Source organism: Tuber melanosporum (genome assembly GCF_000151645.1).
Source record: "Tuber melanosporum whole genome shotgun sequence assembly, scaffold_139, strain Mel28".
In the NCBI taxonomy this organism is placed as follows: Eukaryota; Fungi; Ascomycota; class Pezizomycetes; order Pezizales; family Tuberaceae; genus Tuber; species Tuber melanosporum.
The window spans coordinates 236,941-250,036 of NW_003298796.1; the positions used below are offsets into that span (position 1 = coordinate 236,941).

At 45.9% G+C, this 13,096-nt stretch overlaps 2 protein-coding genes; one reads left to right on the forward strand and one right to left on the reverse strand.

Moving 5' to 3' along the window:
• Positions 1-5,463: 5,463 nt before the first annotated feature.
• Positions 5,464-5,738, reverse strand: GSTUM_00002642001 (uncharacterized protein; the record flags this gene model as incomplete). Its single annotated transcript, XM_002836257.1, has 2 exons — positions 5,464-5,598; positions 5,634-5,738. The coding sequence occupies 2 exons, from the start codon at positions 5,736-5,738 to the stop codon at positions 5,464-5,466; spliced, it is 240 nt and encodes a 79-aa protein (XP_002836303.1).
• Positions 5,739-6,018: 280 nt separating this feature from the next.
• On the forward strand, positions 6,019-6,862 carry GSTUM_00002643001 (uncharacterized protein; the record flags this gene model as incomplete). XM_002836258.2 has 4 exons in its annotated part: positions 6,019-6,053; positions 6,089-6,282; positions 6,340-6,453; positions 6,506-6,862. The coding sequence occupies 4 exons, from the start codon at positions 6,019-6,021 to the stop codon at positions 6,523-6,525; spliced, it is 363 nt and encodes a 120-aa protein (XP_002836304.1). The 3' UTR covers positions 6,526-6,862.
• Positions 6,863-13,096: the final 6,234 nt, after the last annotated feature.

Consider the following 13,096-nt stretch of genomic DNA (forward strand, 5'->3'; position numbering starts at 1 on the left):
ATCCGGTCTTGTCTGGTTCGGCAGATCCCAGAACACCCTTCACCAAGTTATTGGGGCTGATTCCCAGCGAGGACAAACTCCGTTTTTCCACTGCTATTAACCTAGCCAAGCGGATTAAAGAAAGAATTGAGCAATGTCTCAATTCTTCGAGCGGTAGCTATGTGGCAGTCACTGGCGTAGCAGAGGGGGCACTTGCCCATATTGATCAGGCATTTTGCAAGCAGGGGATCCGCAGCTCGGCCCGCTTCACTTATGAGGGCCCTCTCGATTCGCTTATTATCCGGTTGATGCCCGGTGTGCCCCATGATCTCGTCAGCAGGAGCTTTTTTTACTGAGTGGGAAGGAAGATCGATAGCTTTCCTGGACTTGTTGATACCTGGCTTCCGCTTGGAAGTGGAGAGTTTGAGGCGCATGGTAGGAGGAAAAAGCAGGGGGATGAGGCGATCAAGCCGGTTACAAGATCACTTGGAACGGATTGGCCTTCGTTAGTAATTGAGGTGGGGTATTCCAAAAGCTTGCAAAAGCTGAGATTCGATGCGGAATGGTGGTTAAAATATTCTGCTGGACAAACCAAGATGGTGATTATCATCAAGATTAAGTGCAATCCAAGCGCCATGAGGTTGGAATGCTGGGAAATGTACCGGGACCCAGCCCGGCGCGTTACCAGAAGTACTGCCGCAGTTCCTACCCGTCGGCAATGGTTTAGCATCAACAACCTTGGCACAGTTACATCTTTCAATCCTGGCATGGGTCTGGAAATCCCGTATCTCACAATATTCGATACCGGACCACAGAACCACCCCCCCTTTGCCTTCTCCCAAGCTGAGTTGAGTTCTTGGGCGTTGTGCGTATACTCAGGTCTGAGTTAGATGTGAAGGCATGCGTGGATTGATGGGAGACAGTGGTATGCCTATTGAAAAGAGGGCTACACGGGTAGGAGGGAAGGATAAGGTAACAAAGATGGATAGTATCAATGACTCTTCTTGTTCATATCGCGGCCTCAATAGGATACCGGTAAAGGAGGAAGGATTATAAGAGAAGCTTGGTATCGAATAGTATGGAGGGGACTCGTTGTATGTACCGGTACCTTGCCTTTTTTATTTTAGTTTAGTTGTTATGGTCACTGGCCTTGGTGTCTCATACGACACTGGTATATAAAGTGTGCATTTTGTTGGTGTATTCTCCCCCCGTTTCCAGTTCTGAGCTTGTCACCTCCTTGCCATAGCCCCCTGCATTTTTGGTGATTCCATCCTAAACCCCTCCGTTGCAATAATTCACTCCATCATATCCGTCAACACCATTGATTCTAATTACATCCAATAGCTCAGGCGGATATTGCTCTCCTCGAAAGCTCCTAAGCCTTTCACTTCCCGTGACGGCGAAGTTCCCAGGATCTGAGATCACCAATCTAGTTGGTTTTCTCAGGACGGCATTTCCCTGTAAGTCTTAACTGGTTCCATGGCTATCTCTCTTCGTGAATTTGGCAAAGCTAGGACTTCTCTTCGACATAACTCCTCTGTAGATATTCAATTCGTCCTCCAATTTTGTCGGCGGAGATATCATGGGTGATACTGCCCCTTTTATCCACAAAGTTACAACACCAATGGGCGCGCCCAAGTTTCGTCCACTGCCGGTCGACAACTCGCCTTTATACAGTCCCCAGAAGACCTCATCCAATGCTCTTGCTGGATGGCAGCTGGCAACTGAACCGGCAGGGATCCTGCGAGACATTAAGCGAAAGATACTCTGGTCGAGCGGATCGGATGATTTCTGGGTGGTCCTTTATGCTCGCTTCTGGGGAGAAATGCGTCCAATTGTTCAGAGATCGATTTACCGGGGATGGTTCCACTACACAGAAATATGAGAAACAGGATCGGGAAATGAGTGATTTTGATAGCCGTCCGGCTCAGCCCAACAAACCGACGGAACAGGATAACATGATGGAAAGGATAAAGGTCCGAACTGTGAAGGTTCAGAGGCGTCGTGTATGAAAATAGTCTATCCGATTTCACAAGTGATAGGTGTTTACGGTGACAAGAAACTGCTACTCTACTTCAAGGTTAGCTTTGACCGGAAGAAAGAATCGTGTCTCAAATACCCAGTTGTGGGTTAGCAGGCACTGCCGCAAATGAGTTTTTTTAGGACCATAATCGAAACTGTCACGATCAAAAAGTGACAGACGATTAGGAAGAACATCAGTACATCCACTGGCTCTAGGAAAGGTTCCCTGAATGATACCGTAGTGTACGTTATACAATTCCCATGACTCCAAATTCTCGATTCGAAGATTAGTTGTAACTCTGGCCAAGTCTATCCAAGATTATGCGCATTGCAGGTGTAAAAATCTCATCGAGATCTGAAAGTACGCATATGGGTAGAGGTAGAATTACAAGTGATGAGTTGTGACCCTCCAGCGCCCACCATTGATCACTCACCATATTTCCCTCGCAGAATAGGAGTCTCTGTTAGATATAATGAAGCAACGAAGAATCTGCAGGCTGTAGCAAAAAAGCAAAAATCAACACTAGCAACGTCACGATGTCTGCTACCGTACCATCATTTGGAAAGTGATAACGAGCTAACTGAAATATCGGTAATGGTCTCTATTGTACCAACGTCCATTATGCTTAAACTCCCGAGAATGCGACATTGGATCTGTGTTTTCGTATCTTCAGGGCGCCTTACTATAATGAGAAAATTCTGGGGAACAGGAAAATGGCATACGAGGCCAAGATATCGATGATACAACCCGTTTCTGGACCTTTTCTAGGGACCACTGTCAACTGTTTAGGCTTGCAATACTCGTACATTGCACCCGGCTAAAACGAGGGGCCGTAAGGGCAAAAATACTGTAAAAAAATAATAATATTATTATTTGAATCTCGTTGGGAGCTAAGGCGATAACTAATCCTAAAAGCAGAGAGAAATTGATTTCTACAGGCTTGAACCGGGGACCACTAATGTATCAGATGGTGCTTCTAGTGCTAGAAGGGAAAATGGACACCTAAAGTCGGACAAAGCGTGATAAATTAAGCGGCTAACGGGTTCCTATGCGGCTCAGCCCCTATGAAATGTCGCTGAGTTAGGGGGGGGCAAAGCGGATTGTTTTTCAATTGCCAGTGCGGTCTCCAACCAATGACTGACTCAGCAGCTCCGTATTCAGGTCTAAGGGGGATTTGACCAATTTTCATGAGGTCTCGTGGTGTAGAACCAACTACACCACGAAACCACATAAGCCCTTGGTGAGCACAGTACAGATGTTGGTGTGAAAACTTTCTCTTCACGTTAGTGCACACTATCCCAACGGTGCCCCATCGTCTCGCTTCCCCCCCCGCTGAATAGCCGAACCTGTTCCCCGAACCGCGCTCCCATCTATTTCCTCATAGCTGCCGCACAGGATTCACCTCCAGATCGATCTTCGACCGGACATCTTGTTTGGTCCAGCTCCAATGGCACACCTCATCGGAATCCTATGTCCTTCTTGAATAGCGCCCCGAAATTGCTATGGGAGTGTGATAAGTTTGGCCAGGAAACATTACCCTCAATGATGCCCACAATTTTGCTGTCCTCCCTTCGGTTTCACCACCCGCCATGAAGCGAGTGACTCAAGCTTCTGAGAATGACCCTGCCCCGCCCTCTTCGCTTCATGGTCGCTTTCACCAATGTCAAACGCCGCATTACATCACATGCAGAGATCTGCATCTGATCATATTCTGGGCGACTGGCCCTCCTCCCCTGGTTGTTCGCAACCGGATCTCCAACCAAATAACCAACGATGCCGGTGTCCCACTTGATTTAGAACATGCCTCTACCAAGTTCTCGGATGACGCACTTGCCAGATCAGGGGGAGTTTTGCGAATGTTGCCGGAGCGCATGCCAATTACCACTTTTGAGTGGGAGCATGTCCGCGCTGGCACTGGGGAGTCATTGACGAGCGGAGGGTGTATGAGATTGCTGAGGGACTAGGGTAATGTCGATGAATGTGCAGTGATTGATTCCTCCGATGAAGACGGCCTAGTAGTGCCGAGGGAAGCGTTGGATCAAATTCACCTTTGAGTGAGGAAGAGGAGAGGAGAGGGAGTGCAGCTGCGCTCAGAAATGGTTCCGGCCCCAGCAGTAAGAGTATCACCGTGAGAACGGAGGAGACAGTAGAGAAAGGTCTAGGTATGATCAAATTATGATCAAGATTGTGGGCGATTCCGATGGGGGCGGGAGTAAGAGGAAAAAGAAAGGAGGTGGAATAGACGCCAGGAAGGGGGTTATTAGTATGTGGGAGAAGAACGTATGTACTCCTCCCTACATTCTAGGGGCTGGCTCTCACTTTTCCGATAGGGAGGGCTGTGAGTGCTAGGTCTAGTGTTCACTCCCTCCTGCCCTCGATATGGATTACTCCGTCGGATAGCGTCCCTAGAGCAACGTCTCCTATCATACAACAAATAGACAATCGGGTGTACATTCTTCTACAAATTTCAACCTACTGTCACATAACTCTACGGCAATGTTCTCGGATACAGAAGCGGACGGCCGCGATCTGCATCGTCCTCAATGAAGAATAGAGATGATCTTCTCTCCTATCACTTCTACACCGGAGACTCAACCTGTCGTTAGAACAATTCTGGGTGGGGAATATGAGTCGATAGTCAAGGAGGCAGAAGAAGGTAATAAGCGGATGCGAAAGTATCTTGTTGCTACGGATTTGAGTGGGGAGGCCCAGCATGCCCTGGAGTGGACAATCGGGATGGTTCTCAGAGACGGCGATACTCTGATGGCCATATATGCCATCGATCAGGATACCTCGGCAACCATCTTGGCGTTTCCATGTCGTTTAACCCTCACAAAGATTGGCTGAGTTAGGTTAAGGGGGGAAGTCTATATATTTCCAAAGTTCACCTGGTATACGGATTGTACAGAAACGGGACAACCTACCTCGTAGGATAGTTTGGGCTGGGTTCAAAGACCCCTTAGCCCCCACCCACTAGGATTCTGTCGGTGTATTTCTAATGTGGACATCTGGTGTAAATGCCGCTACACCACGAAACTTTACAATTTTTATGTACGGGACAATACAAGGGTGTCATCCAAGCAACCATTGGAAGCGGCCGTCCAAGCAGCGGAGAAAATTTGATGCCAACTATGGTCTCTCGCTGCTTGGTTCATACCAATTTAGGCCTTTCGGCCAGTTAACTGCGTATTTGACTGCGTGATTAGAATCTCTGTCGAACTGCTCTGGTGTGTAGATGCCATGGTATACCAGGTGTAATGAGCCATACGGAGATGGAAGTAGTATGCCTGGCCATATTCTATCTATAAAATCAAATCCATTAGGCTCAGTCCCCACATATTTTGTGCCAGGGTTGAGCATACCGCAATGAGGAACCCGATAACATGAACAATAGCTACATGATTGTATCCATTAGTCGAGCTCAGTGGGTCCACATCTGCTACACTGAATTGAAATAGAGATCACGTACGCATGCCGCTTGGGTTCTTCCCAAAATACCTGGCCTGGCATCTCTCAAACAGGCCGGTGGGTTTTACCTCCGGTGCCGGGCCTAGAGCGAAACATCTGAGCAGGAGGAGAGGAGAAACATGAAAGGGCTCCGCATGCACTTTATGCGCTCATTATTCCATACCTCTTCGGAGCTTGCCGTAGAATTCCACGACACGAGCCATTCTAGACGCATCCTTCGCAGCTTCGATATATATCCCAAACCGCAAAGCTTATCAAACGTCATCATTCCCCGTTGCCAAAAATTCCTCCCCCTGCATTTTCGCTCAAGACACCCGCCCCTAGCGGACACTCTCCAAAGATGCTACTCTTCCCTGCATCACGGATGGTTCTCACCAGGCAAGCTCTGCTCCCTGTGCCCGGGCCGACTCTTCTCCGCTTCAAGGGAACCACCAGCTCTCCCCCCCCGCTGGAGAGCCCAAACCATTCTGTGGCTACCGCAACCCCCGCAGCAGACTCTGTAGCGGCATTCCCAGAAACCGAGTCAGAGGCACCTTACCAGGTATGATATGGCACAATATTTTTTTCCCTCGGTTAAGCCATTGTAATTTTGCTAATTGACGGCGTGATCACCTACAGCGCATCCTCCCCCACCAACGTCATACCCGCGCAGTGGGGCGAAAACGATGCACTCGATGCTGCATCAATTTCTGGCGCTCCACTCGATCTACAGGCGAGGACTGTAAGGATTTATAAACCTTCGAAGCCCGCCACTCAATCTGGAAATTGGAATGGAAGGCAAAGGAGGATGGATTGGGACGCCCTCTCCAAAGGTACTGTCAAAACCCAGCGATCAATTAACACAACTTGAATGCTGACGGGGTTGTCAGGTCACAGATGGGAGAACCCTTTGATGGGGTGGCAGTCAAGTGGTGATTCCATGCAAGGAACACACATTTTCTTCAAGTCTAGGAAGGATGCTGTTGCGTTTGCTGAAAAACAAGGTGCTTTGGCTACGTAAGAACTCCCGGGACGTTTCACTGATGGGGCTCATAGGTTATAAATGGCTCATCTAGGAGCCCAATGAAAGGGCCTTCAGGGCTAAAACCTACTCTGCAAACTTCTTCGTATGTTTCGCTGCTTCCGCCCTTGCAATCACTATTAATGGTTCAATTTAGCATTCTCCTAAGGAGCTCAAGATAATCCGAACCAAATATACGCGACCCGTGGCTCATTTCATCCACCAGAACGCATCACCATTGCTCACAATAGGAGTAGTAGGTGTGTAGATTTGCACATAGGTGGATTCTTAGCAGCATCTTATACCGCGCTCATTTGATTCGTTGGTAGTCGTGCGTTTTGGTGCTTATGATCTTATATTTTCGGGAGTGGGGGTCACAAGATGTTTTTCCGGACTGTTTGTTTCAAAGCCGAGTTCAGGTACTTGTATCAGTGAGTTTGGCGAGATTTTGCGGCGGTGGATTTCACGATATTTTACGGTATCTAGTCTGAATTGCCCGTTCTCCCTCCCTCTTCAATTAATTAATTAATACTGCTTGTCAGAAGAAGAAATCGTGTTTTTATTCTATCCTTTCTATCCTTGTTCTATTGAAGAAAGCAAAGAATCAAGTATGTAAAACAAAAGAAAGGAAGGTTAGGGTAAAGGGATGATTTCTAACACTACTTTTTTTTTGCAGTACCGTCTTTGGCGGCATCCATACTGATTCTCATTTCCAATAATTGCAATTCTGCGAGAATCTTAGATTCCAACGAAGCAATCTGGGTTTGAAATTTTGATTCAAGCATAGAAAGCTGTGACTGTATGTCACCCTTGATTTTTTTTCTCCATCTCACTGTCGGTGTAGGCGAACATGAGGATGACCTAGTAGATACATTAGTAAAATATAATTAGGTAATTAACTGCAAATAGAAACATACACAGGATGTGAACAATGTCAATAATGTAACCGGTACAGGTACTCGGTTATTGGTTTTGTTTTATGTTTTGTTTTAAGTATCGCTTTGATACTTGGTTTTGTTTTATGTTTTGTTTTAAGTATCGCTTTGATACTTGGATTGTTTTACCAAAGAGTATCACTTTGATACTTGGCTTGTTTTACCAAAGAGTATCGCTTGATACCTTTGATTAGTTGCATTCATGCTATACATGAACAGATTTGTGTATTTAAGGACTGCCTGATTCCACGATGGAAAAGGTAGACTTCGACAGACAGTATTTCAATATACTTGGTTGAACGATTAGCTCTTTGTTTCTCAGTACATCCTCGAAGCCTCCTTTGATTCTCAGCTCTTTCCTCTTCTCTGGAAGAGCAGGCCACCTGTCAACTATCATATCTCTCCCGATAATATGATTAGCACCTTGCGAACACATTACAAATAACAAGTTGTTGAAATTTGTAACTGGTATGGGTACTCGGTTATTGGTTTGTTTTAAGTATCGTTTGATACTTAGTTTTGTTTTATGGTTTGTTTTAAGTATCACTTTGATACTTGGTTTGTTTTAAGTATCGTTTGATACTTGGTTTTGTTTTATATTTTGTGATAAGTATCGCTTTGATACTTGGTTTGTTTTACTTAAGAATATCACTTGATATGTTTGATTAGCTTCATTCATACTAGACATGAACAAGACATGTGTATTTAAAGACTGCCTGATCCCAGGATGGAAAAGGCCGACTTCGACAGACAGTATTTCAATATATTAGGTTGAATGGTTACTTCTTTGTTCCTCAGTACACCCTCGAAGCCTCCTTTAGGTCTCAGCTCTCGCCTCCTCTCTGGAAGAGCAGGCCACCTGCCAACTATCATATGTATTACCGATAACGTGATTAGCACCTTGCAAACAAGTTACATTTTTTTAACCTCAGCAAGTGGTTAAGAACCTGTCCAGGAATTTAGGGCTGATGAACCTATCAATATCTACAGTAGAATACTAGCGGAGAGAAGCGGTAGAATCACAGCATATTCGGCTTTGTAACCGGTACGGGTACTTGGTTATTGGTTTTGTTTTAGGTTTTGTTTTAAGTATTGCTTTGATATTTGGTTTGTTTTAAGTATCATTTGATACTTGGTTTTGTTTTATGTTTTGTTTTAAGTATCACTTTGATACTTGGTTTGTTTTAAGTATTGTTTGATACTTGGTTTTGTTTTATGTTTTGTTTTAAGTATCGCTTTGATACTTAAAGAGTTTTACCAAAGAGTATCAATTGATACCCTTGATTAGTTTCGTTCATACTAGACATGAACAGATTTGTGTATTTAAAGACCGCCTGTTTCTACGATAGAAAAGGCAAACTTCGACAGACAGTATTTCAATATACTTGTTTGAATGGTTACTTCTTTGTTCCCCAGTACACCCTCGAAGCCACCTTTAGTTCTCAGCTCTCGCCTCCTCTCTGGAAGAGCAGGCCACCTGCCAACTATCGTACCTTTACCGATAATGTGATTAGCACCTTGCGAACACGTTGCATTTTTTTAACCTCAGCAAGTGGTTAAGAACCTGTCCCCGGATTTAGGCCTGATCAACCTATCGATATCCACCTCAGAACGCTAGCGGAGAGAAGCGGCAGAATCACAGCACATTCGGCTTCATCTCAAACCCAAGATAGAGTCTTTGACGACCAGGAGTGGGAAGCAAATCCCACTGCAAGACCTTACAAGGAAGAAACAACCCCGGCGCTCTGCTAAAGAGCCGGGCAATCCTGCAAACACGGAAGATACACAACCTCCAGGAGAATTCCCTTCTACTCCAGCAAAGAGGCCTTCCTTTGAACCTCCAAATGACCCCGAATCTAGTAGCGAATCAGATATGGCTAGCACAGGTGGAGGGCCTTCTAGAAGAGGGAAATCTCGGGCAAGGCCTGAAGAAGAGGAGGTACCCGCAGCATTTGAACCCCCTAAGTTTAAACTCCACCTCCCAACGAAGTTCACAGGCGAAGCGAAAGACCTCAAACCTGAAGCCTTTCAACGATGGGCAACAGAACTCTCACACTTCCTACTCTTACAAGGAAAAGATGTGGAAGACACTAAAACCGGGCTTATCATTGGATCATTCTGTGAAGGAAAGGCCACCGACGCATACCACCAATGCTATAAGGATTTTGGCGGGAATGTAAGATTAAGAGGATCTACGGTTCTCGATTACGTGAAAGGACGATTCCAATCCTCTATAACTAACGACCTCCTATACAACAAATTCAACCAGCTCCAGCAAGTTAACGGAACACATGTCAAGCGAATTACCGATGTGGCTATGGACTTGATAATGTATAAGGACCGAATGGAGAGAGGAAGTATCTCCAAATATATCCTGAACTGACAATTCTACGACACCATGAACCCTACCCTCCGGCGAGAAGTAGAACCACGCGAGGAAGACGGCGATGATATTGCAGTAATAATTGCAAGAGCAGAACGAAAGGACGCCATTCTCCATGAGACCAAGGCCTACAAAACACAGACATCCTCCAGTAGGAACAGCCAGCCACGACACAAAGCCTCCAGCAACTCTGAAGACGATACCCCACCGGTTTTCTAGAAGAAAACAAAATCCTCCAAAGAATCGAGACGGCAAAAAGGAGAATGTTTTGAATGTGGAAAAACAGGATACATGGCAAAGAACTGTCCTACAAAGAAAGGAAAAGGAAAGGCAATAAAGCAAGAGGCGTCGGCCAACAATGTTGAAAGCGATAACGCCCAATCCAGTGAATATGAAGAGATCCATATCGGATATATCGATGTGGAATGCAACAGTGTTCGACCTCCGGCTACATTCAAAACACACACGGCTCTGGATAGTACTATCCTGATCAATGGCAAAAGGGCTCGAGTCCTATTCGACACTGGTGCAATCGGAAGAGATATGATCAGTAATGCCTTTGTCTCTGTCCATGGACTCCCAACCCGAGACCTTAACCAACCCATACCAGTCAATATGGCAGTAAAGGGATCACGATCCACAAGCCATAAAACCTGTTCTGCGACTATTCGACTTGGTTCTGCTATACTACCCCCCCAGGAAATGCTGATTGGAAATCTAGCCAAATACGATGCCCTAATAGGCACGCCATTCCTGAACCGCCACAAAGCTATAATCAGGTGTGGGGAATCAACCATCGATTTCCCAGATCAGAAGGTCAGAGTCTCATGCAAGCCAACAAGCGGAGAGTACCGAGCCGCAGTCTGTGAAGCAACTACCCAAAAACTATTGGATGAATACTCGGATATTTTCCCTGATCAAATACCCAAAGAACTAGCGCCTATGAGAGAGGTGAACCACCACATCCGCCTCCGAGACCCCTCTAATCTCAAGAACCAACCCACCTACTCTATTCCTGACGCATACAAAAGCCCACTTTGTGATTGGATCAACCAACAACAAAGAAGAGGAGTCATCTCCGGGGCAGAAGCCCCAGGTGCCGCTCCTATGTTTGTTCAACCCAAAGCAGATGGCAAAAGAATCCGCCCCTTGGTTGACCTTAAGCTACGCAACAAAAACACAGTTATGGACAGCTCCGCTATCGCAAACCAAACCCAGAAATCTAAATGCAGTTGGACGGGCAAGATTCCGAAGTAAGATTGACCTAAGCGATGCCTACTTCCAAACAAGGTTAGACTCAGAAAGCGAACGCTACAACAGTTTCAAAACACCCTTTGGAAGTTTCATTAGCCGAGTTATGCTACAAGGTGATATGAATGCGCCTGCCACATTTATGCGAATTATGGAAAACCTCCTAAGCGAATACCTCCACCATTTTGTTTGGGTCTACATTGATGATATTCTCATCTTCTCCAACACCGAAATAGAACATGCCTACCATATAGGATTGGTTTGTACTAAACCAAGGGAAGCTACATTCTAGGCTAGTAGAAACAAATCAATTCTGTTCGCCGATAAACTCGATATCTTAGAACGTGTTACAGATGATGAAGGAATCCATGCAGCTCCTGGAAAAATCACCTGTTTAACGCAATGGTCAACACCCCGCAATCAAAAGGAACTCATGCGATTCCTAGAACTAGTCAACTATATTTCCCAATTCCTCCCACACCACGCCACTGTGACAGCGCCGCTCACGGATCCTACTGGCAATGCAGAATTTGTCTGGACCCACACTCACGACCAAGCCTTTACCAACATCAAGGAATTGATTAAAAACGCCAATGGTATACAACCCATCGACTACAACAAACCAGAACCGATATGGCTGATTACTGATGCATCGGATGTTGGAGTGGGAGCATGGATTGGGCAAGGGGCCTCCCATGAAATGGCAAGGCCGGTGGCATTACACAGCAGGAAGTTCACTAACTCACAGATGAACTATGGAACAACAGACAAGGAAGCCCTTGCTGTGATTGATGCTCTCGCTGCTTTCAACCACATCCTGATGGGCAATACCTTCACTATTGTTACCGACCACCAACCCCTCACCAATCTTAGAACAGAAAAGATACCCGGAAGGAGAAGAACAAGATGGATAGGTGAAATTAGAAAATATGATGCAAAGGTTATCTACACCCCTGGAAGAACGAACTATTTAGCTGATGCTCTCTCCCGCCTATATGAGAATCAAGACATCGCAGACGCCCCTCTCGTTCACGACCACACAAGACAAAGCGAGGACAGCCCTGATGACACCTCCTATGAACAAGAACCATCGATGGCTATCGCCAGCTCTGCCGCTCTCACCAATCCTTTCTCTTACACTATGTACAGTGCTGCCGGAACAGAACGAGGAAAGGACATTGATGAAGAATGGAAAGACAATTGCACGCTCCGCAGCACACCTCCTCACGAACTTGAACAAAGCAGACTCCACTGGTCCCACTGTTATCACGACACCTGCCCTTTTCACCAGACTGAGATCAAGTTCGCCAACAGATACTAGCGACCGTACTATATGCCTTCTGACGATTCCAAAGACACCAGCTTTGACACCGCAGAAGGAGCAGAAGAGATGATCAATGAAGATGAATCGACATAACCTCCTCATATCCTTAATCCTGCTCCAACATGATACCAAGGTCTTGAAGAACTCGAACAAGCAGCGGCCTACGTGGATGCAATATCATATTTACACCCCCCACAGTCAGCCCCGCCATCCTCTCCTCCCATAATCGATTCACAACCACTATATGGTGGACCCTTACGAGTATACAACAATGAAACCATTGTCTCGGTCATACCTCCTACTATTCCCGAGCATCGGCGTCAACTCTATGAAACCGTTGAGAAAGAGGAAGCCCCTATCGAACCAACAAGAGGATCCCTAATCAAGGATGAACGAGATGTTAGATCAACCACAGAAGAATTAACCTCCTCTTTCTGAAGCCAAATGATAGCAGGATATCGCCATGACCCGATTTACTTCAAAGCCAGTGATAGCTCCAGACATGGAGATCTGGCTCCCTATAACATATCCAATGGAATGGTCTACACTAGTCCCCGTTATGGTGAACATAGCCTATACATCCCGAAAGGCCATATCTACAATGGAATGACTATTAGAGAATATATTATTACCAAAATCCACAACAAAGGACACCATACTGCGGATCGCAACCTTCAATATGCCTCAGAATATGTTTACTGGCCGGAAATGCGAAAGGACTTCCGCGATTTTG